This window comes from Staurois parvus, unplaced genomic scaffold (assembly GCF_062004578.1).
Source record: "Staurois parvus isolate SC_StPar_1 unplaced genomic scaffold, SC_StPar_1.0 ptg003020l, whole genome shotgun sequence".
Lineage (NCBI taxonomy): Eukaryota > Metazoa > Chordata > Amphibia > Anura > Ranidae > Staurois > Staurois parvus.
In genome coordinates, this window is record NW_028320816.1 from 62,596 (window position 1) to 88,337 (window position 25,742).

Genomic DNA, 25,742 nt, shown 5'->3' on the forward strand with positions numbered 1-25,742 from the left:
ATAAATAAATGAAAAAAGGTCATTTTCCTCATGAACGCGTCTTTCCTCTGCGCGGTTATGAGAACGATCGCTCCTGCAGGCTGAATTGTTACCCGAAGACCAAACAAAAAGCTCTGGAAGTCAGAAGACATTTGAGTGAAGCCTTGAAGGCAAAACTCCCAACTATTCATAGAACCAGCAGAGCGAAGAATGTAAATAAATGAAATTGGGGGAAAAGTCCGGAGCCAAAGTCAACTCCATCCGAGGGGAGAAGATCCAAGATGTAACAAAACTCTGAAATGGATATTTTGTTTGTGTTCTGTGGAAATGAGAAGATCCCACAACGCTGAACTTTCATGGAACGGGGATATTGGATATTTGGCAGGACATGCAGTGGGCACAGGGGGGTCACTCAGTTCTGTGCTACAAAGGGATTATGGGAACAAATCAGAATCCTCCATGATGGTTCCTTCATTGTGTTTGTCCTCTAGGTGGACAGCCATGGTTCTTCATCATGTTCACTCTCTAGGTAGACAGCCATGGTGGTTCTTCACATTCATCCTCTGGGTGGACAACCTTGATGATTTGTCATGTTCACCTTCTAGGTCAGTAGTCTAAAACTGTGGCTTGATTTTATCTGGCCCTTGAGGCCCACTGACACCAACAATGGGGCATAATTCCTGCTACTGACACCAACAATGGGGCATAATTCCTGCTACTGACACCAACAATGGGGCATAATTCCTGCTACTGACACCAACAATGGGGCATAATTCCTGCTACTGACACCAACAATGGGGCATAATTCCTGCTACTGACACCAACAATGGGGCATAATTCCTGCTACTGACACCAACAATGGGGCATAATTCCTGTTACTGATACCAATGATGGGACACTATATCTCCCCCTAATACCAAGGATAGGGCATTCTTTATTCCCTCTTGCCACAGTCTAGCCCCCCTAAAGTCTGAAGGGCAGTAAACTGGCCCTTTGTTTAGAAACTTTGGAGACCCCTGCTCTAGGTAGACAGTCAAGGTGGTTTGTCATGTTCATCCTCTGGGTGGACAACCATCATGGTTCATCATACTCATTCTCTAGGTAGACAGCCATGGTGGTTTGAAATACTCATCCTGTAGGTAGAGAGTCATGGCGGTTCATCATGTTTATCCTCTAGGCAGACAGACATGGTGGTTTGTCATGATAATCCTCTGGGTGGACAGCCATGATGGTTTGCATGTTCATCATCTAGGTAGACAGCCATGGTGGTTCTTAAAGTTCATCCTCTAGGTGAACCGCCATGGGGGTTCATCATACTCTTACTCTAGGTGGACAGCCATTGTGGTTCATCACACTCATACTCTAGATGGACAGCCATGGGGGTTCATCATGCTCATACTCTAGGTGGACAGCCATGGGGGTTCATCACACTCATACTCTAGTTGGACAGCCATGGGAGTTCATCACGCTCATACTCTAGATGGACAGCCATGGGGGTTCATCATGCTCATACTCTAGATGGACAGCCATGGGGGTTTATCATGCTCATACTCTAGGTGGACAGCCATGGGGGTTCATCACGCTCATACTCTAGATGGACAGCCATGGGGGTTCATCATGCTCATACTCTAGATGGACAGCCATGGGGGTTCATCATTTTCATACTCTAAGTGGACAGCCATGGGGGTTCATCATGCTCATACTCTAGGTGGACAGCCATGGGGGTTCATCATGCTCATACTCTAGATGCACAGCCATGGGGGTTCATCACGCTCATACTCTAGGTGGACAGCCATGGGGGTTCATCACGCTCATACTCTAGGTGGACAGCCATGGGGGTTCATCACGCTCATACTCTAGGTGGACAGCCATGGGGGTTCATCACGCTCATACTCTAGATGGATAGCCATGGGGGTTCATCACGCTCATACTCTAGATGGACAGCCATGGGGGTTCATCATGCTCATACTCTAAATGGACAGCCATGGGAGTTCATCACGCTCATACTCTAGGTGGACAGCCATGGGGGTTCATCACGCTCATACTCTAGGTGGACAGCCATGGTGGTTCATCACGGTCATACTCTAGGTGGACAGCCATGGGGGTTCATCACGCTCATACTCTAGGTGGACAGCCATGGGAGTTCATCACGCTCATACTCTAGGTGGACAGCCATGGGGGTTCATCACGCTCATACTCTAGGTGGACAGCCATGGGGGTTCATCACGCTCATACTCTAGCTGGACAGCCATGGGGGCTCATCACGCTCATACTCTAGATGGACAGCCATGGGGGTTTATCACGCTCATACTCTAGGTGGACAGCCATGGGAGTTCATCACGCTCATACTCTAGCTGGACAGCCATAGGGGTTCATCACGCTCATACTCTAGATGGACAGCCATGGGGGTTCATCACGCTCATACTCTAGGTGGACAGCCATGGGGGTTCATCACGCTCATACTCTAGCTGGACAGCCATAGGGGTTCATCACGCTCATACTCTAGATGGACAGCCATGGGGGTTCATCATGCTCATACTCTACTGTAGGTGGACAGCCATAGTGGTTCTTCATGTTCATTCTCTAGGTAGATAGCCATGGTGGTTCTTCCCATTCATCCTCTAGGTGGACAAACATGATGCTTCATCATGTTCATCCTCTAGGTGGAGAGCCATGGTGGTTTGTCATGCTCATACTCTAGATGGACAGCCATGGAGGTTCATCACGCTCATACTCTAGATGGACAGCCATGGGAGTTCATCATGCTCATACTCTAGGTGGACAGCCATGGGGGTTCATCATGCTCATACTCTAGGTGGACAGCCATGGGGGTTCATCATACTCATACGCTAGATGGACAGCCATGGGAGTTCATCATGCTCATACTCTAGGTGGACAGCCATAGGGGTTCATCACGCTCTTACTCTAGATGGACAGCCATGGGGGTTCATCATACTCATACTCTAGATGGACAGCCATGGGGGTTCATCATGCTCATACTCTAGGTGGACAGCCATAGGGGTTCATCACGCTCTTACTCTAGATGGACAGCCATGGGGGTTCATCATGCTCATACTCTAGGTGGACAGCCATGGGGGTTCATCACACTCATACTCTAGATGGACAACCATGGGGGTTCATCACGCTCATACTCTAGATGGACAGCCATGGGGGTTCATCATGCTCATACTCTAGGTGGACAGCCATAGGGGTTCATCACGCTCTTACTCTAGATGGACAGCCATGGGGGTTCATCATGCTCATACTCTAGGTGGACAACCATGGGGGTTCATCACACTCATACTCTAGATGGACAACCATGGGGGTTCATCACACTCATACTCTAGATGGACAGCCATGGGGGTTCATCACACTCATACTCTAGATGGACAGCCATGGGGGTTCATCACACTCATACTCTAGATGGACAACCATGGGGGTTCATCACACTCATACTCTAGATGGACAACCATGGGGGTTCATCACACTCATACTCTAGATGGACAGCCATGGGGGTTCATCACGCTCATACTCTACTGTAGGTGGACAGCCATAGCGGTTCTTCATGTTCATTCTCTAGGTGGACAGCCATGGCTGTTCATCACGTTCACTCTCTAGGTAGACAGCCATGGTGGTTCTTCACATTCATCCTCTAGGTGGACAAACATGATGCTTCATCATGTTCATCCTCTAGGTGGAGAGCCATGGTGGTTTGTCATGTTCATCCTCTTAAGTAGACAGCCTTGGTTGTTCTTCTTGTTCAAGGGCTAGATGATGCTGGACGTCCTCCAGCCAAGAAATGAGGCGGAGCTCTTTCTGACTTGTTGCAGCTTCTAATGCACATTGTGAGGAGCTTCCAGTGTGCAGTGATATCAGAGGAAGCCATTTCAGTCCAGGAGAGGAGCCAGTACACGTGTGCAAGACTGAAGGGGAGGAGCTGATACACCTCTGCAAGACTGAAGGGGAGGAGCCGATACACCTGTGCAAGACTGAAGGGGAGGAGCCGGTACACCTGTGCAAGACTGAAGGGGAGGAGCCGGTACAACTGTGGAAGACTGAAGGGGAGGAGCCGGTACACTTGTGCAAGACTGAAGGGGAGGATCTGATACACCTGTGCAAGACTGAAGGGGAGGAGCCAGTACACCTGTGCAAGACTGAAGGGGAGGAGCCGGTACACCTGTGCAAAGACTGGAGGGGAGGAGCCGGTACACCTGTGCAAGACTGGAGGGGAGGAGCCGGTATACCTGTGCAAGACTGAAGGGGAGGAGCCAGTACACCTGTGCAAGACTGGAGGGGAGGAGCCAGTACACCTGTGCAAGACTGGAGGGGAGGAGCTGGTACACCTGTGCAAGACTGAAGGGGAGGAGCCGGTACACCTGTGCAAGACTGCAGGGGAGGAGCCGGTACACCTGTTCAAGACTGGAGGGGAGGAGCCGGTACACCTGTGCAAGACTGAAGGGGAGGAGCAGACACACCTGTGCAAGACTGAAGGGGAGGAGCCGGTACACCTGTTCAAGACTGGAGGGGAGGAGCCGGTACACCTGTGCAAGACTGAAGGGGAGGAGCCGGTACACCTGTTCAAGACTGGAGGGGAGGAGCCGCTACACCTGTGCAAGACTGAAGGGGAGGCCGGAGGGAGGATTCATTTTCTTATATGAGATTCTGGTGGTCGGTTCGGATTATATTCGGATATGTTGAAGGTCGGCAGTGTTTGGGGCTCTGTCCCGTATATAAGGGTCAGGACCATACAACATACATTATATAGAGTTCAGGACGGTTTATGAAGAAATGGGATTTTCAGAGACAACTTGTTTTATGAGTGCGCCGGGTCCAGGCCGAGCCGTTCGCTTGGAAGCAAAGTGCTGGAGCGCAATGGCCGGGCGTGCCAAGACTGCCACTTCACATGCAGTAATCCGAGCTCTGAGCCGGGAGGAATGACTCACAAACTGAGCCGAGGGAAATAATTCTGCAGCTTCTATTAGGAGGAATTGGCGGCACTTCCAGGGGTGATGTCAAAGTTTAAGGGGCAGTTATTGGGCAATTTCCGCACTCCGCCCGGCGTCAGCGCCAGCAGCGGCTCGCACCTTCTTCCAGTACCTTTAGTATTGCAATGTGGTCACGCCCGGAGGAAACGACGGAAACTTTCCGAAACGTTCAGTGCTGAGGATGTTTGTATTGAAGAGTCACAATGGAAACACAATGGGTGGGGACATCTCTGTGCCGGGGTGGGGACATCTCTGTGCCGGGGTGGGGACATCTCTGTGCCGGGGTGGGGACATCTCTGTGCCGGGGCGGGGCAGGTCCAATTGCATGCACTGTGTCTCTGAGCCTACATCTCCCAGAACTAAGCTCCACCCCTAGCGCCAAACCCTAAGCCCATGGTACCATTCCAAACAGCACAGGTGTACAAGGGTAAAGGGGTTTTCTTCTTGTTGGAACTTGCAATTGCGATTGAGGCACATTTTTACCCCCCCACTGCAAAATCAGAGGACAGAGGTGTCCATGTGCTTTGCTTCATCCCTCTGGCAAAAATGATCCCCCTCTCGCATTCAGTAGGCGGTACCACTGCCTAATGCGACCCATTCAGGCAAATGAGGATGTGCCGCAGCCGCTCCACAACAGTGTGCAATGCTGGGGACTGGGATGGGTCAGTAGGGAAGTGTACAGGGGTCTGCAGGATGGAGGACAGGTGGTCAGTAGGGAAGTGTACAGGGGTCTGCAGGATGGAGGACAGGTGGTCAGTAGGGAAGTGTACAGGGGTCTGCAGGATGGAGGACAGGTGGTCAGTAGGGAAGTGTACAGGGGTCTGCAGGATGGAGGACAGGTGGTCAGTAGGGAAGTGTACAGGGGTCTGCAGGATGGAGGACAGGTGGTAAGTAGGGAAGTGTACAGGGGTCTGCTGGACGGAGGAGAGGGGGTCAGTAGGGAAGTGTACAGGGGTCTGCTGGACGGAGGAGAGGGGGTCAGTAGGGCAGTGTACAGGGTCTGCTGGACGGAGGAGAGGGGGTCAGTAGGGAAGTGTACAGGGGTCAGCTGGACGGAGGAGAGGGGGTCAGTAGGGCAGTGTACAGGGGTCTGCTGGACAGAGGAGAGGGGGTCAGTAGGGCAGTGTACAGGGGTCTGCTGGATGGAGGAGAGGGGGTCAGTAGGGAAGTTTACCGGGGTCTGCTGGACGGAGGAGAGGGGGTCAGCAGGGCAATGTACAGGGGTCAGCTGGACGGAGGAGAGGGATTCAGCAGGGTAGTGTACAGGGGTCTGCTGGACAGAGGAGAGGGGGTATGTAGGGCAGTGTACAGGGGTCTTCTGGACGGAGGAGAGGGGGTATGTAGGGAAGTGTACAGGGGTCAGCTGGACGGAGGAGAGGGGGTCAGCAGGGTAGTGTACAGGGGTCTGCTGGACAGAGGAGAGGGGGTATGTAGGGCAGTGTACAGGGGTCTTCTGGACGGAGGAGAGGGGGTATGTAGGGAAGTGTACAGGGGTCTGCAGGAATGGAGGAGAGGGGGTATTTAGGAAGTGTTCAGGGGTCTGCTGGACAGAGGAGAGGGGGTCAGTAGGGCAGTGTACAGGGGTCTTCTGGACAGAGGAGAGGGGGTATGTAGGGAAGTGTACAGGGGTCAGCTGGACGGAGGAGAGGGGGTCAGCAGGGCAGTGTACAGGGGTCTGCAGGATGGAGGACAGGTGGTCAGTAGGGAAGTGTACAGGGGTCTGCAGGAATGGAGGAGAGGGGGTATTTAGGGAAGTGTTCAGGGGTCTGCTGGACAGAGGAGAGGGGGTCAGTAGGGCAGTGTACAGGGGTCAGCTGGACGGAGGAGAGGGGGTCAGCAGGGCAGTGTACAGGGGTCAGCTGGATGGAGGAGAGGGGGTCAGTAGAGAAGTGTACAGGGGTCAGCTGGACGGAGGAGAGGGGGTCAGCAGGGCAGTGTACAGGGGTCAGCTGGATGGAGGACAGGAGCCGGAGGAGGTGTGCTGGGCTGTACTCTCCTCCTCCTATCAGATCAGCGATTCTCCATGTAGCAGACAGGATCGCTCTTCATCAGGCAATACACACAGGTTTGATTACCCTCCCCCTATGCCCTCCCAAGGGCTGCCCATCTCCCAGCAGCAGGAAATGTGGACAGGGGGCACGTAGTCAAGCCTGTGAGAACAGCCCAATGAAGAGCGATCCTGCGTCACCTGCTGCATGGAGGAATCTCTGTGCTGACAGGAGGAGGAGAGCACAGACTGCACCTCCTCCCCACTCTATCGCAGTTCTCTCTGACTTCGATTTCATTTCCTGCTCCAGGCTGCCCCTCACCTTGTCCCAGACCTGAGTGTGGAAATGGGGAGAGGAGCTCAGCAGCCAGGCAGAATTTCAATGCGGGGGCCAGCCTGGAGGGGCACAAGTGACATCTGGGGGTGGGTGCAGTCTACCCCAGCACCCCCCTAGATCCGGCCATGCTTGGTAGGCAAGTACCACTGTTGAACACAACCCATTCAAGTGAATGAGCGATGCGGTGGTGTGGCATTTACGGGGGTATAACAGGCGTCAAGTACCTCCCCACCACTGCGGAATGCCTCTGAAAAGTGATCTGAACGCAAGGCGTGGCAGTGTTGCTGCACATCTAAACCGAGGCCTAACACCCCCAACCCCATAGGACTATTCCCACTCGTGTAATGTGCTGTCCCTGTACAGCAGAGCTCAGATTGGGAGAGGGAGAAGAAACTCCAATCAGCTCTGCTGCTGTGCAAGAGGCATGCTGATATGAGGAGAGAGCAGAGTGCCAGAAAGATGAGCTCATCCTCCTTTCCCTGCACAGGCAGGGGAAGGGGACCTGTAATCATTAGCTAATTGCAGTAGAGAGAAAACAGCCCCCCCCCCCCCAGCCTCTTTCCGCCACTTCCTGTCTACATCCACTCCCTCCGGCGTCAGCTGTACATCATGGAATTCCTAAAAAGTAAAAAATGGTGGACCAAGCCTACACAATGCGGTCGGTGTCGATGCTTGTAGTAACCACCAGGGGGGAGCACATGAAAGGGTGACAACTCAGGAACACAATTGGGAGACAGAGCGTTGTCACCCTACTGCAGGAAGTTACTGAACCAGGACCTCCATGGCAGGATCACCAGGAATTGTTCTTTTTTTTTATTTTATGGCTGAACTGGATGGACTTTTGTCTTTTTTCAGCCAGACTAACTATGTAAAATCTTCCGATTCAGGAAGATGGGAATTCCATGGAGAAGTGAAACTTCCCGGGGAGATCTCGGGGATTGGATCGGCGGGTCCCGTTATAATGGATCCGTCTCGTTCCCGTCATTAGCAGAAATCCCACTCATTGTTTTCTTGGCCGCTGTCAGCGCGTGAGACGTTTCCTCGGCGGGGCGCGCTGGGGTCGCGGTGGAACACATGAGAAATGATTTACGGATGGAAGCGATTATCTCCGTCATTATCCGCAGGATTCCGGACGAGTTTTTGGAAGATTCTTGAAAGGTTTTCTGAGCCGTCCAACAATGCGGGGAGCTTGGAGCGTTCCCGGTGTCAGCGAACACAAATGAGGAGGGGGAGGGTCATTGTGATTCCATGGTGGGAGAGGAGACGTACGGCGACGGGGGGCCAAAACACACCCGGCGTACCCCGCGTCACCCGGCGTACCCCGTGTCACCCGGCGTACCCCGCGTCACCCGGCGTACCCCGCGTCACCCGGCGTACCCCGCGTCATCCGGCGTACCCCGCGTCATCCGGCGTACCCCGCGTCATCCGGCGTTCCCCACGTCATCCGGTGTACCCCGCGTCATCCGGCGTACCCCGCGTCATCTGGTCTACCCCGCGTCATCCGGCGTACCCCGCGTCATCCGGTGTACCCCGCGTCATCAGGTCTACCCCGCGTCATCCAGTGTACCCCGCGTCATCCGGCGTACCCCGCGTCATCCGGCGTACCCCGCGTCACCCGGCGTACCCCGCGTCACCCGGCGTACCCCGCGTCACCCGGCGTACCCTGCGTCATCCGGCGTACCCTGCGTCATCCGGTGTACCCTGCGTCATCCGGCGTACCCCGCGTCATCTGGTGTACCCCGCGTCATCCGGTGTACCCTGCGTCATCCGGTGTACCCCGCGTCATCCGGTGTACCCTGCGTCATCCGGCGTACCCCGCGTCACCCGGCGTACCCCGCGTCACCCGGCGTACCCTGCGTCATCCGGTGTACCCTGCGTCATCCGGTGTACCCCGCGTCATCTGGTCTACCCCGCGTCATCCAGTGTACCGCGCGTCATCCGGCGTACCCCGCGTCATCCGGCGTACCCCGCGTCATCCGGCGTACCCCGCGTCATCTGGCGTACCCCGCGTCATCCGGTGTACCCTGCGTCATCCGGCGTACCCCGCGTCACCCGGCGTACCCCGCGTCACCCGGCGTACCCTGCGTCACCCGGCGTACCCTGCGTCATCCGGCGTACCCTGCGTCATCCGGCGTACCCCGCGTCACCCGGCGTACCCCGCGTCACCCGGCGTACCCCTCCGTCATCCGGTGTACCCTGCGTCATCCGGTGTAGCCTGCGTCATCCGGCGTACCCCGCGTCATCTGGTGTACCCCGCGTCATCCGGTGTACCCTGCGTCATCCGGTGTACCCTGCGTCATCCGGCGTACCCCGCGTCATCCGGCGTACCCCGCGTCATCCGGTGTACCCTGCGTCATCCGGTGTACCCTGCGTCATCCGGTGTACCCTGCGTCATCCGGTCTGCGTCAATCAGTGATCACATGAAGAGTAGCAAGATATTACTTCTGACATCATTGCTTACTACGTGTGAAATCTGTGAATGATCACAGAGGTCACATGGTACAGGGCCATTCACAACAGCCTTGTACCATGTGACAAGCTGTGACCAATCACAGCTCTCACAGTATTTCTCAATGGCTGTAGGAATGCAGGAGAGTGTTCATTCAACAACGGAAGGGGCTGGTAAATTACTGGAAACCGATCCCCTGTATGTTTCTCTCTGTAGCAGCTGAAAGCCAGCTGGGGTGGGGGGAAGGGAAGAACCCAGCTTTCAGCTGCTGCAGGGAAAGTCATAAAGGGGATTGGGTCCAGTAATTTCCCCGTTCACCCCTTCCTGCCCACATCCGATTCACCCAGCTGCCTGGGCCCCCCCTGCTGACCTGGGGCCCCGTACAGGAGGACTGGTGGTACCCCATTATCCACGGTCCTGGTTATACTCACTGTGGACCCTAATGGGTTAATCCTCCGATTTGTGTAAAAAGGCTGTTTGATCCTGTCTTCTCTGATCCTTTTTTTCAAGCGACCACCTCTTATCTCCTGATAAGACAGACTGAACTGTAGGCATTTGCACATGCTCAGTTTGGTGTGTATTGCTAGAGAGATTTTTTTTTTCTCTTGGGAGAGTGCATGTGATCAGCATAGGGCCAATCAGTACTGTCCAGAAATGCGAATGCAGGGTCCGGGGAGACAGGATATAGTGAATGCGGGGTCCGGGGAAGACAGGATATAGTGAATGCGGGGTCCGGGGAGACAGGATATAGTGAATGCGGGGTCCGGGGAGACAGGATATAGTGAATGCGGGGTCCGGGGAGAGCGGATATAGTGAATGCGGGGTCCGGGGAGAGCGGATATAGCGAATGCGGGGTCCGAGGAGAGCGGATATAGTGAATGCAGGGTCCGGGGAGAGCGGATATAGTGAATGCGGGGTCCGGGGAGAGCGGATATAGTGAATGCGGGGTCCGGGGATAGGGGATATAGTGAATGCGGGGTCCGGGGAGAGCAGATATAGTGAATGCGGGGTCCGGGGAGAGCGGATATAGTGAATGCTGGGTCCGGGGATAGGGGATATAGTGAATGCAGGGTCCGGGGAGAGCGGATATAGTGCATGCAGGGTCCGGGGAGAGCAGATATAGTGAATGCGGGGTCCGGGGAGAGCGGATATAGTGAATGCGGGGTCCGGGGAGAGCGGATATAGTGAATGCGGGGTCCGGGGAGAGCGGATATAGTGAATGCGGGGTCCGGGGAGAGCGATTACAGTGAATGAGGGGTCCGGGGAGAGCGGATATAGTGAATGCGGGGTCCGGGGAGAGCGGATATAGTGAATGCAGGGTCTGGGTGGAGCAGATATAGTGAATGCGGGGTCCGGGGAGAGCGGATATAGTGAATGCGGGGTCCGGGGAGAGCGGATACAGTGAATGAGGGGTCCGGGGAGAGCGGATATAGTGAATGCAGGGTCTGGGTGGAGCAGATATAGTGAATGCGGGGTCCGGGGAGAGCGGATATAGGGAATGCGGGGTCCAGGGAGAGCGGACATAGTGAATGCGGGGTCCGGGGAGAGCGGACATAGTGAATGCGGGGTCCGGGGAGAGCGGATATAGTGAATGCGGGGTCCGGGGAGAGCGGATATAGTGAATGCGGGGTCCGGGGAGAGCGGATATAGTGAATGCGGGGTCCGGGGAGAGCGGATATAGGGAATGCGGGGTCCGGGGAGAGCGGATATAGCAAATGCGGGGTCCGGGGAGAGCGGATATAGCGAATGCGGGGTCCGGGGGAGAGCGGATATAGCGAATGCGGGGTCCGGGGAGAGCGGATATAGCGAATGCGGGGTCCGGGGAGAGCGGATATAGCGAATGCGGGGTCCGGGGAGAGCGGATATAGTGAATGCGGGGTCCGGGGAGAGCGGATATAGCGAATGCGGGGTCCGGGGAGAGCGGATATAGCGAATGCGGGGTCCGGGGAGAGCGGATATAGTGAATGCGGGGTCCGGGGAGAGCGGATATAGCGAATGCGGGGTCCGGGGAGAGCGGATATAGCGAATGCGGGGTCCGGGGAGAGGGGATATAGCGAATGCGGGGTCCGGGGAGAGCGGATATAGTGAATGCGGGGTCCGGGAGAGCGGATATAGTGAATGCCGGGTCCGGGGAGAGCGGATATAGTGAATGCGGGGTTCGGGCAGAGGGGATATAGTGAATGCGGGGTCCGGGGAGAGCGGATATAGTGAATGCGGGGTCCGGGGAGAGCAGATATAGTGAATGCGGGGTCCGGGGAGAGCGGATATAGTGAATGCAGGGTCCGGGGAGAGCGGATATAGTGAATGCGGGGTCCGGGGAGAGCGGATATAGTGAATGCGGGGTCCGGGGAGAGCGGATATAGTGAATGCGGGGACCGGGGAGAGCGGATATAGTGAATGCGGGGTCCGGGGAGAGCGGATATAGTGAATGCGGGGTCCAGGGAGAGCGGATATAGGGAATGTGGGGTCCGGGGATATAGTGAATGTGGGGTCCGGGGATATAGTGAATGCGGGGTCCAATGCAAGAACCATCACTCTGTATTGTAAGTGAAGATGCTGAGGGCACGCCCACAACTTGGAGACCCCTCCCCATCCCTGGTTTTGATTGACAGCAATGGTAGCCAATGGCCAGGAAGTGAGAAGAGCTGCAAACGGGAACAGCGCTGGATCAAATGAGAGCTCAGGTAGTAAAAGGGGGGAGGTGAGGGGAAGAGGGGGGTAAGGTGAGAGGGGGAGGGGGGAAGGTGAGGGGGGGTAAGGTGAGAGGGGGAGGGGGGAAGGTGAGGGGGAGAGGGGAAGGTGAGGGGAGGAGAAGGGGTAAGGTGAGAGGGGGAGGAGGGAAGGTGAGGGGGAGAGGGAAAGGTGAGGGGAGGAGAAGGAGTAAGGTGAGAGGGGGAGGAGGGAAGGTGAGGGGAGGAGAAGGGGTAAGGTGAGAGGGAGAGGAGGGAAGGTGAGGGGAGGAGAAGGGGTAAGGTGAGAGGGGGAGGAGGGAAGGTGAGGGGGAGAGGGGAAGGTGAGGGGAGGAGAAGGGGTAAGGTGAGAGGGAGAGGAGGGAAGGTGAGGGGAGGAGAAGGGGTAAGGTGAGAGGGGGAGGAGGGAAGGTGAGGGGAGGAGAAGGGGTAAGGTGAGAGGGAGAGGAGGGAAGGTGAGCGGAGGAGAAGGGGTAAGGTGAGAGGGAGAGGAGGGAAGGTGGGGGGAGGAGAAGGGGTAAGGTGAGAGGGGGAGGAGGGAAGGTGAGGGGAGGAGAAGGGGTAAGGTGAGAGGGAGAGGAGGGAAGGTGAGGGGAGGAGAAGGGGTAAGGTGAGAGGGAGAGGAGGGAAGGTGGGGGGGGGGGATATTTTGGCTTTATAACAACTTTAAAGCAATTCTAAACATTTTTTTTGTAAAATAACAAACATGTCAAAATGATCAAAATATCTTTTAGAACTTTTCTTTTCTCCGCCACAAACTCCCAGAATTGGGACCAGGAAGCCTGACGGGAATTGTATTTTGGGCCAGCTGGGGGGCCATTTGGGATAACATTTTGCGGAATGGAATTCTCAGGATCTAAAACATCATTTTTATGAGAAGTTGGGTTTTTTTTTATGTTTTTTTGTCATCGCAGACCCGATACCCGGGATTGACTGATAACACATGACACGTTGTATCCAATGACAACACATGAAGACAGACATGTAACATGTTCAGACACTTTGTGACATTCCAGGGACAAGCCTTCCTTCCTGTGATAAGGGCCCCCCCCCCAGTACAAGGCATGGGGGCTGCTGGGTGCCTGCAGGGGGAGTCATTATCTGCCGGAGATAAGCCGCTCTTATCGGTCAGATGGGAGAGAAATTCTCAACACAAATTCCAGAAAGAAGAAAAATAAAACACAATTGACATTTTTTTTCCAGTGTAAACGCGTCACGCGATGTGATAAAGGGAAAGCGGAACCGCCGAGCGCAGCGCTGGAATTCTGATCGCCCTGATTTCTATATATCATTTATTTATCACAACGTATTTTACTGTATTACTGTACTGAGGTGGAGCAGAACTCAACAGGTAAAGAACTCCAGAAAAATGTTTATTTCCCATACCGGGGGGCTGTGCATGAGTTACCTGCTCCTTTATGGGGGTCTCCAAACTGCATCCGGGGGCTGGATGTAGCCCTTTGCTTGCTTTTATCCGGCCCTTGGGGCACTGTCCCCCCCCCAACATTGTATGTGACTGTGGGGCATAGTTCCTGCTGCTGACACCAATGATGGGGCACTATTCCTCCCACTGACACCAATGATGGGGCATAGTTCCTGCTGCTGATACCAATGATGGGGCACTATTCCTCCCACTGACACCAATGATGGGACACTATTCCTCCCACTGACACCAATGATGGACACTATTCCTCCCACTGACACCAATGATGGGGCACTATTCCTCCCACTGACACCAATAATGGGGGCACTATTCCTCCCACTGACACCAATGATGGGACACTATTCCTCCCACTGACACCAATGATGGGGCACTATTCCTCCCACTGACACCAATGATGGGGCACTATTCCTCCCACTGACACCAATGATGGGGCACTATTCCTCCCACTGACACCAATGATGGGGCACTATTCCTCCCACTGACACCAATGATGGGGCACTATTCCTCCCACTGACACCAATGATGGGGCACTATTCCTCCCACTGATACCAACAATAGGGCACTATTCCTCCCACTGATACCAATGATGGGGCACTACTCCTCCCACTGACACCAATGGTGGGGCACTATTTCCTCCCACTGACACCAATGATGGGGCACTATTTCTCCCACTGACACCAATGATGGGGCACTATTCCTCCCACTGACACCAATGATGGGGCACTATTCCTCCCACTGACACCAATGATGGGGCACTACTCCTCCCACTGACACCAATGATGGGGCACTATTCCTCCCACTGACACCAATGATGGGGCACTATTTCTCCCACTGAACCCAATGATGGGGCACTATTCCTCCCACTGATACCAACAATGGGGCACTATTCCTCCCCCCCCAGTGTCTGTGGGGCATAGTTCCTGACAACACTGTCAAGCACGGCTTCACATTTAAATTTATTGTCTAATTCTGTTTTACAAAAAAACTGTTTAACAATAAAACAAAACAAAAAAATACCAACAGCATCTTACCATCATGCGATCTCGAGAGATTTAGAACGTCCATTGGAGCCCCGCCTTCGCTCAGCACTTTAGGAAGCAGAACTTGCGGCCCCATGGAGGGACTCAGGCTAAGGACAGACGCTGTTGTTGGTGTCACAGTTGCTGGAGGCACATTTCCTTCTTTTTCCTCTTTGGGGGAATCGGTTTCAGCTTCCAATGGAACCGAGTCTCCTGTGCTGTTTATTTGTGGATCTGATTTCAGAGTCACTCCTTTTGTGGTGCCCTTTCCAGTAGTTGGGGTCGTGTTTGGCTTTGTTGGATGTTCTGTGGGTGCCAAGGTTGGGCTTGTTGGCTCTTGAAGCTCCTGTTGGGTTGGTTGAGCTGTGGTCTCAGGACAACTTTGGCAGTGCTGGCCTTGGGTGTGTTTGGTGTCAGGGTGCTGGTTATCTGGGTAGTCTGGACATTGAGGGTGGTTTTCTCAGGCTGGGTGGAGAGATGCATCTCATTCTCTGTTGTTAGCTCTACCAACATTGGTGGTAAAGAGGGTGCAGGTGAAAGTTCAACGTCAATCAGTTCGTCAATATTGTCCCCATAATCCGCCATGGAGCGAACCTGAAGGGCGTTCCTTTTGTAGTTATTATTCCTTTCCATGACCTCACTGTTGATGGGCTCCTCTTGTTCATGACTGTAGGGGTAGTCATATTGTTTCTCCGGGTCGCTTTCCGTCGTGTCCATGAGTTGGGTAGTGTTGTCACCCTCCGAGCTGCAGTGGGGAAGAGTGTAGCACATCAATTCTCCTCCAGTATTGGGACAGTGGCAAAACTTGCACTCTGACATGTGAAAAGTGTGTCCAGCCTCGTACTTTTCTCCTCCGTGGATGCACCCAATTCGCCCGCACTGAATGCAACCGTCTGTTGGCTGAATGATGTCGATGCAATTCGGGGCAGCTCGGGGCAAGGAATAAAGTGGCAGCTAATCCTTCCACCACCAGGAGGGCAGGAACACTCTGTGCTTCCGAAATCGACAAAGTAGGACTCTCCTTCGGTCACTTTGCCATCTTTTGAAGCCAACGTTCACACAGTCGTAAAACTGGTAGCCCTCGCAGGTGCACCCAAACTGCACGCATGTTGGGCAACAGGAACCCTCCTCGAGCGCTTCCTCAATGCAGTTTACCGGAGGCTCACACTCCACACCTCTGCAGTCTTGCTGAGCCAGGGATAGGCCCACATACAAGAGAAGGACAATGGTGGTTAGATGCTCCAACTGGCTGATTCTAGATATCTTGGAAGCCATGCTGATTTGGTCTGACCATCAGCACAAGGATGACTGGCTGGAAGCAGAAAATGCCTATGGAGGATAAAAGAGACACCAAGATGAAGGAACTGTTGAATACTTCAGATTAAAGAACATATTACTTTTGCACAGACAAAGGTTGAGTTCCCCTGAAAATGATATTTTGATGTTTGGTAGATACCAGAGAGCTGAAACATCTGAGAGACTCTTACTTGTCTCTAGCTGATGTATATGTGTGATAGCGCCGGACCGGTAGAAGCAAAGTACTAGCACCTTCGGACCAGGAGCGGACTGACCATTTGGAAACTCAGGCACTGTCCAAGGGCCCGGGGTCAGTAGGTGGCCCCATGAGATGCCCTGGTACCTTTTTCATAGGCTTTTTTTGAGTTTGGGCAAGGACACAGGGGCCCCACGATCCCCTATTGCCCGGGGGCCCCATGAGTTGTCAGTCCGCCCCTGCTTCGGACGTAAACTAGAGTGAGTCCTTCTGTAAAGGGACTGGCAGGCCATGAATGTGTAATGGAAAGTAACCTTGTCCCGGTCTTGGCCCTCAAAGAGAACACTCGCTAGGTAACAAACTCTGGGGATGGTATTGAGAAGCGCCCAGTACAGGAGTTCATGAAACTTACAAGTCTAACCCAAATGTTTGTTGAATTAGAACATCAGAAGGAGCCAAGATGTTTCCGGGAAGATGGCTGCCCAGTCGTCAGGGCTGAAGGTGTAGATAGGACTGTGGATGAGGAGACCTATAATGAGGCTTGATCTAAACTCTCAATTCTGATCACGTTGTAAACTCAGTTGATAGTATAAATCGGGGGTCTCCAAACCTTCAGGAGTTCCGGCCCCCGCCAACTCCCCCTCAGAAAATTAAAAGTGAGCAGCTACAAATACTGTAGCTGCTGACTTTTAATAGTAGGGCACCTCCCTGTCCTGGCATCCATTGGTGTCCTCATACAGGCTGGTCAGCAGCTCTGAGGAAAGGGACTCGTCCCCGAAACGCGTTAGTCATTTGACCGCACTGACGGTTGGAACACCTTGCTTGCCATCTTCTTAATGCAGAAGCTTTTTATACAGTACATGCTTCATCTGGGAGAATGTTTTTGTCTTTTATACCTTTGAGGAAACCTTGGATCATGCACTAGGTGTGTGCGCCTCCTGTTTACTCTCTATCTAGTGGCTGATCTCCCCGTCTGAGGAGGGCTGCACCCCTGAAGCATCTTCTTTTGGTTATCTCTGTCCTGTTCCCCTTGGCTTCCCTTTGGCTGTCCATTTCCTGAACACGGTGTCCTCACCCTGAGCTGATACTTCAATCGGCTGTCGGGTGCTGGAGCCGCCATCTTGACTAAGGGAAGCCTTGTGGCTTCACCATCAGTTTCCTTTTGTGCATGCGTGAAAAGCATGGAACCATGGAAATTTCCCAGAAGGCTGAAGGGGGGGGGGGTTAGCTGAACTTCCGTGGCACACTGAGCTGAAAGTGGGGTTGGGTACCTGTCACACCGCACACAGTTAACCCTTTGATCCCCCCAGATGTTAAACCCTTCCTGCCCAGTGCCATTAGTACAGTGTCGGGGCTTTTTATTAGCACCGATCATTGTATTGTTGTCACTGGGGATGTCAGTGACACCAAGTCAGTTCCCCCCCCAGTGTCAGAATGTCCGCCGCAGTGCTGCTATAAGTCGCTGATCGCCGCCATTACTAGTAAAAAGCAAACAAATAAATAAATCCCAGTATCTATCCCGCCATTTGTAGACGCTATAACTTTCACGTAAACCAATTAATTTACACGCATTTTTAGCGAAGACACGGAGCAGAATACATTTTGGCCGAAATTTATGATGAAATTTGATTTTTAAAATTTTTTTACTGGACACGTTTAATAGCAAAAAGTCAAAAATATTGTTTTTTTCTCAAAATTGTAAAAAATATTTTTGTTTATAGCGCAAACAATAAAAACCGCAGAGGGGATCAAATACCACCGAAAGAAAGCTCCATTGGTGGGGAAAAAAGGATGAAGATTTAATTTGGGCGCAGCGTTGCACGACCGCGCAATTGTCAGTTAAAGTAACACAGCGGCGTAACGCAAAAGATGGCCTGGTCAGGAAGGGGGGGGGGATCCTCTGGAGGGCGAGGGGGGGGGGGGGTGGAAGAATTCTCTGGAGGGCAAGGGGGGGGGAATCTTCTGGAGTGGGAGGGGGGGATCCTCTGGAGGGTGAGGGGGGGAGAATCCTCTGGAGGGTGAGGGGGGGAATATTCTGGAGGTCGAGGGGGGGTGAATTTTCTGTGGGGGGAGAATCCTCTGGAAGGTGAGGGGGGGAATCCTCTGGAGGGCGAGGGGAGGAATACTCTGGAGGGTGAGGGGGGAACACCCTGGAGGTCGAGAGGGGGGTGAATCCTCTGGGGGGGGGGATTCTCTGGAGGGTGAGTGGGGGGGAATACTCTGGAGGGTGGGGGGGGGATACTCTGGAGGGTGAGGGGATCCTCTGGAGGGTGAGGGGGGGGGTACTCTGGAGGGTGGGGGGGGGATACTCTGGAGGGTGGGGGGGGGGGGTCCTCTGGAGGGTGAGGGGGGGAATATTCTGGAGGTCGAGGGGGGGTGAATTTTCTGGGGGGGGAGAATCCTCTGGAAGGTGAGGGAATCCTCTGGAGGGCGAGGGGAGGAATACTCTGGAGGGTGCGGGGATCCTCTGGAGGGTGAGGGGGGGGGTACTCTGGAGGGTGGGGGGGGATACTCTGGAGGGTGGGGGGGGGGGTCCTCTGGAGGGTGAAAGGTTAAACTGAAAATTATTCAATATAAATGTATTGAAAGGAAAGTGAGACATCGATGAGAACTTGTGATGAGAATAAATCAAAGACAAATAACAGATGAAATGTCCGGATCCGAATCTTCACCTCCAATATCACTGAACTCCCGGTTTTAGTTTCTTTTATTTCGAACATGTAAAAAAAAACAAAAAGGTAAGAAGTGATCATACAGTCAGGGGCGTATTTACCACAAGGCAAACAAGGCATTTGCCCAGGGTTTTTTTTTTTTGGGGGGGGGGTAGCACTGCCCCCGGAAGAAGGGATGGAAGAAGGGACATGTGTGGAATGGGGACCGGGTCGGATCCGAGAGAGGCTGCGGGCTGCTCGATGGTCTATGGAGAGCCCGACTGTAGATCCCGGAGATGTCTGGAGCTGTGAAGGTGACGGTCTTCTCTCTCTCTCGTTTAAGGGTGGGGGGGGTGGTGGTGTTAGTGGAAGGCTCTCTCAGGTGGGGGGTAGGCAGGGGTGTTGTTGGTCAATGTCAGGTTCTCTCCATGGGGGGGGGTGGTGTTAGTGGAAGGCTCTCTCAGGTGGGGGGTAGGCAGGGGTGTTGTTGGTCAATGTCAGGCTCTCTCCATGGGGGGGGGGTGTTAGTGGAAGGCTCTCTCAGGTGGGGGGTAGGCAGGCGTGTTGTTGGTCAATGTCAGGCTCTTTCCATGGGGGGGGGGTGTTAGTGGAAGGCTCTCTCAGGTGGGGGGTAGGCAGGGGTCTTGTTGGTCAATGTCAGGCTCTCGCAGGTGGGGGGGGGTGTTAGTGGAGGGCTCTCTCAGGTGGGGGGTAGGCAGGGGTGTTGTTGGTCAATGTCCGGCTCTCTCCATGGGGGGGGGGGGTGTTAGTGGAAGGCTCTCTCAGGTGGGGGGGTATTAGTGGAAGGCTCTCTCAGGTGGGGGGTAGGCAGGGGTGTTGTTGGTCAATGTCAGGCTCTCTCCATGGGGGGGGGGGGGGGGTAGGGGTGCCCAATTTTTGTGTTGCCTATAGGGCAGCACAAAACCCAAATACACCCCCGCCTACCATAGTACACAGTCACAAAACGACTCGTTACAAGAGAAGACGAACAACTGAAGAATGTTTTTTTTTTTCCGTTTACCTATCCGAAAAGGAATGCGAAGAAGTACAGACTATCTAACCCCGCCCCTTATCCATAATTACTGATAAATGATTGCGAGGAACTCCTGTGATCTGTTACAAACAAATCTGTAAAGTAACATCTTCCTATTTAGGAAACATAGAAAAGCAACATTGTAAACTTCCACCAAAAATCTTCACAGCAGCTAAAAATTCCCATCCTCATCATTCTCTTCATCCTCATCCTCCTCATCATTCTCTTCCTCATCATCCTCCTCATCATTCTCATCCTCCTCCTCCTCATCATTCTCTTCCTCATCCTCCTCATCATTCTCTTCCTCATCCTCATCACCCTCATAATCCTCCTCCTCCTAATCGTCATTCTCTTCCTCATCATCCTCATCCTCCTCATCATTCTCATCCTCCTCCTCCTCATCATCCTCATCATTCTCTTCCTCATCACCCTCATAATCCTCCTCCTCCTCCTCGTCATTCTCTTCCTCTTCCTCCTCATCATTCTCATCCTCCTCCTCCTCATCTCATACTGCAGGATCCTGAATTCTTCCCACCACAACATAACGTGACAATAAAATACAAAGTGAAATGTAAATCTTGGGAATGACAGTCCGGGAAAGTCGTCCTGACTCCATTGCCTTCCATTGACTGACCTGGGATTCGTCCGGAATGGTTGGTCCTGGAAGGCGATTCGCCGTCTCTCCTCCGTCTGCAGACACAGCATCAGCTCCACAAGTTTAAAAAAGAAAAAAAAAAAAAAAAAAAAAAAGGGACTGTGTTGTAACTTGAGAAGCGCAGGACCATATGTGTATGATAAAGTCAATTTACTTGTGCCCCCCCCCAACCCCCACCCTCACCCCCCCCAGGATCCTAGAGAAATGATCTGCAGACAGGCCGGGGCGGGAGAGACGTATGTTTTGGAGAAGAGATGATGGGGAACGGCCTCACTTCTCCTTTTCTATGGCCGCAGAAACTCGCACGTGTTGGAGAGAAATGCCTCCCGTGCCGCGCTCGGCGCTCAGCGACTCTCTGGGGCTCCAAAGAAAATATTGGAAGTTCTCAGCAACAGAAAGAACAATTTGTCTGCGTGTCATGTGACCCCGACGGAATCGAGAAAACCCGACTATTGTAGGACCGCCAGGGCGTGCCGCCACCTTCTGGGGGGGGAGGGGGGCAGAGTGCCCCGTCTGGTTTAAAGGGCAACCTGATATTTCTGTATATAGTTTATATTGGAGTTGCTATGGAAACCCAATATAATAATACTGTGCATGAAATGTATTGGTGGGCGAATCTGACCTCCACCCCCCAGGTGTACCGGCTCCTCCCCTTCAGTCTTCCACAGGTGTACCGGCTCCTCCCCTTCAGTCTTGCACAGGTGTACAGCTCCTCCCCTCAGTCTTGCACAGGTGTACTGGCTCCTCCCCTCCAGTCTTGCACAGGTGTACTGGCTCCTCCCCTCCAGTCTTGCAAGGTGTACTGGCTCCTCCCCTTTAGTCTTGCACAGCTGTACTGGCTCCTCCCCTTCAGTCTTGCACAGGTGTACTGGCTCCTCCCCTTCAGTCTTGCACAGCTGTACTGGCTCCTCCCCTTCAGTCTTGCGCAGGTGTATTGGCTCCTCCCCTTCAGTCTTGCACAGGTGTATCGGCTCCTCCCCTTCAGTCTTGCACAGCTGTACTGGCTCCTCCCCTTCAGTCTTGCACAGCTGTACTGGCTCCTCCCCTTCAGTCTTGCACAGGTGTATTGGCTCCTCCCCTTCAGTCTTGCACAGGTGTATTGGTTCCTCCCCTGGACTTGAATGGCTTCCTCTGATGTCACTGCACACTGGGAGCTTCTCACAATGTGCATTAGAAGCTGCAGCCAATCAGATAGAGCTCCGCCTCATTTCCTGGCTGGAGGACATCCAGCATCATCTAGCGCTTATCTCCCCAGCATGACTGTCCCTGGCCCCGCCCCTTGCCTCGACCCTCTTCTTTCCAGCCTGACTAGCCCCACCCCTTTCATACATTAGAGCATCATCTAGCCCTTTCCTCACTAACCCTGGCCCCGCCCCTTTCATTCATTGGATTTCAGTTTCTTTCAGTCATGGAGGCTCTGCATCACGTGTGGGCGTTACCTATGCAAATACAGCCTGTCTAGGAACACCCACTGCTCCAGACTGACCCACCCATCAGGTCATTTTGATATTTGCATAACTCCTCCCACTGCTTGCATCGGGAATGAGGGCTCTTGAGAGGAGTCCTGAGGCAGAAAGAAGAATAGAAAAGGGGGCGCCACCATCTGAGTGTAGTCCGGGCAGAGCTGGCTGTGGAAGCGTCACCTGGAGATGGACTGACAAAGGTGCAGATGCCCGAAACGCGTAGCCCCGCCCCCAAACTCTGATGCTCCCCCTTTCCATGTCTCCAGCCGCTTCCAGGTCTAGGCTTTGCATTGCCCGGCGGTGCTCTGCCCAGACTACACTCAGATGGTGGCGCCCCCCCCCCTTTCTATTCTTCCCCCCGCCTCTGTACTCCTCCCAGGAGCCCTCAGTCCTGAAGCAAGCAGTGGGAGGAGTTATGCAAATATTAAAAAAATCCACCCAGGCGCTGCTCTGCCATTCCTGGCCGCTCTCCTTCCGAACTCTGCAGGCGCCCTGAGGAGGATGGGACACGCCCTTTTTCTTAAGTCTACACTCAGATGGTGGCGCCCCCTGTCTTTCTATCAGGATTATCCAGCCTTGTCGGGGGAGCAGCCGCCTGTATATGACTGACATTCATACTATGGACGCGCCATGGATTTTGAGACTTTATTAGTTTTATGTCTACCTTCTCTTTTGTGCCATAACTATTTGTTGCTGGTCCTGAATGCGGGTGCTATGATTTTTTTCAGGCTGGCTCCTCCCACCAGCCATGGTCTGCCCTCATTGCATAGACAAGCACAGAGACCCAAAGAGGGCAGGCTTTAATGCCCCCACGCTGCACATAGGTGTCCATGGTTGGCTGAGGTTTCTGTACTGAGTGTGTGCCAGTATGGTGACCGAGCTGTCATAGACAGCTCCCAGTCTCTGGTAATGAGTGAAAGCCATCAAGATGGGCTCCTGATCACCTGATTACTGTGACAGCCAATCACAGTGGCCACATGATCGGGCAGTCCCAGGAAGTAAAGATCCACTTTGGCTCATATCTATGCGTATCCAGATCGCTTTCCCGACACGCCCAGAAAGGCGTTGCCCTTTAGCGGTGCCATTCATCGCTAGCTCCGCCCCCATGCATCTGAAAACATGATTGGATGCTACGCGTTTCAGCCTATTGAAATGAAAAAGCTGCCCGACACGGAAATGCTCTGAAAGCGTGTGGAAACGCACATGCTCAGTCACGCCCGCAGGTGAACCAAGCCTAAAAGGGATGCGGGGGCAGGGCCGTGGATTAGGGGGGTACCACCAGTCCTCCTGTAGGGGGCCCAGGCCAGCAGGGGGGCCCAGACAGTTGGGTGAATCAGATGTGGGCAGGGAGGGTGATCGGCACGTGGTGGGGAAATTACTGGAACCGAACCCCTGTAGGGCTCTCCCTGCAGCAGCTGAAAGCCGGCTTCTTCTCCTCTTCCTCCCGATGACTTTCAGCTGCAGCAGAGAGAGCCCTTCAGGGGATCGGTTCCAGTAATAGCCCCACCCCCCTCTCCCACTATGCTAATCACCCTCCCTGTGCACATCTGATTCACCCAGCTGCCTGGACCCCCACAGTACCGGCTTCCCTCCTCTCTCTCCTGCTGGTTTTCAGCTGCTGCAGGGAAAGCCATACAGGGGATCGGTTCCAGTAATTGCACCCACCAGCTGCCTGGACCCCCACAGTACCGGCTTCCCTCCTCTCTCTCCCGCTGGTTTTCAGCTGCTGCAGGGAAAGCCATACAGGGGATCGGTTCCAGTAATTGCACCCACCAGCTGCCTCGACCCCCACAGTACCGGCTTCCCTCCTCTCTCTCCTGCTGGTTTTCAGCTGCTGCAGGGAAAGCCGTACAGGGAATCGGTTCCAGTAATTGCACCCACCAGCTGCCTGGGCCCCCACAGTGCCGGCTTCCCTCCTCTCCTTCCCACTGGCAGCTGCAAGCACACAATAGGATCCTTCAGGATGAAGAGTGGGGGAGGGGTCCAGTAAATATGTCACATCAACCAGCACCTTTCTTTCCTGAATGAACACAATGAGTCATCTGTACCAATCACTGTGTTCATTCATAACTGAAGCATAGTAAAGGGGGAGGGCCCAGTAAGGCTGGCTGTATGGGGCCCCGTGTTTTCTAACAGCAGCCCTGCCCCCCCCCCGAGCAGGAAGGGGTTAACACTGTCATGGCTTTAATTGCGGATCGGCAGCCGAAGGCTTCCTGGAGTCTGGAGGGTGGAACCCCGGAACCCCCCAAATTCCTTCACTGCAGTTCAGGACAGGTCCTCTTGAAATGACACCCCTCATGCGGGTGAATGTTGGCGTTCCCTTCACCGCTGCTCTCTGCTCGGGTCGCGCTCACATTCTTCTCCGGCCTTCGGCTTTGAAAAGGAAAAGTCTGAAATGTAAATATTGACACATTTTCCCGTCTCAGGACTCCGACGCCAAATAAATACCAACTTCCTCCTTCCCGTGAGAAGAGGACCATCGCCGTGGGGTCGGCCGTCCTGGCACCGGGGATTCCGGGGGGAGGGGGGGTGCAATTAGCCGCAATATGGCAACCAAATGCAGCGACCATTGCCATCCGAACCGACATTAACCCCTCCAGGCGGAAGGTCGATCGTACCTCAGTGCCTGAACTTCCCAAATCCTGTCCTTGCAGAGCTCCTCGTCTTGTGAAGCTGCAGTGTGAATAGGGGGCCACATGGAATGTCACTGGGCTTCGTTCTCTGCGGGTCGAATGTCATTCATTCATACAATAGAGTGCTTCAGGAAAATACCTCATAATGGCCACTAGATGGAGCTGGGGATCATCAGTATTTATTTCCGGTGATCATCGGTTCCATCTACTGGCCATAAGGCGGCATTTTCCTGATTCGCTCTAGTCCAGCCTTCTCAAATAACATAGAGATTGTTCGTGGGGGGGGGGGTCAACGCTGACACCAATCATCCTATTATCTTCCTGCAGGGGGAACGCTGACCTGGAACTGAATGTATGTGATGGCGAGGCGTGCTGGGGGGGTCTATTGATGCTGGCCTCCTCCTCCTTCTACAAAGTTACAATGTACAGTCTGATCACTGGGGGAGGAGACTGAGGAAATGCCTCCTCCTTCTACAAAGTTACAATGTACAGTCTGATCACGGGGGGAGGAGACTGAGGAAACGCCTCCTCCTCCTTCTACAAAGTTACAATGTACAGTCTGATCACAGGGGGAGGGGAGACTGAGGAAATGCCTCCACCTCCTTCTACAAAGTTACAATGTACAGTCTGATGATTGGGGGAGGAGACTGAGGAAATGACTCCTCCTCCTTCTACATTGTTACAGTGTACAGTCTGATCACCGGGGGAGGGGAGACTGAGGAAATGCCTCCTCCTCCTTTTACAAAGTTACAATGTACAGTCTGATCACTGGGGGAGGGGAGACTGAGGAAATGCCTCCTCCTCCTTCTACAAAGTTGCACTGAGGTCACTGGAGATTTGGGAACACTGGGGTCACTGGAGATTTGGGAACACTGGGGTCACTGGAGATTTGGGAACACTGGGGTCACTGGAGATTTGGGAACAC

General features: G+C 53.7%; 1 protein-coding gene across 1 annotated transcript in view; it reads right to left on the minus strand.

The window, feature by feature from the left end:
• LOC149428706 (fibulin-2-like) overlaps positions 1 to 20,854 on the minus strand; it is a 56,923-nt gene extending 36,069 nt beyond the window's left edge. The window contains 5 exon segments of the mRNA XM_089667095.1: positions 14,903 to 15,230; positions 15,233 to 15,816; positions 15,819 to 15,933; positions 15,935 to 16,219; positions 20,701 to 20,854. Coding sequence (XP_089523221.1) covers positions 14,903 to 15,230; positions 15,233 to 15,816; positions 15,819 to 15,933; positions 15,935 to 16,165 — 1,258 coding nt within the window. The 5' untranslated portion in view covers positions 16,166 to 16,219; positions 20,701 to 20,854.
• Positions 20,855 to 25,742: the final 4,888 nt, after the last annotated feature.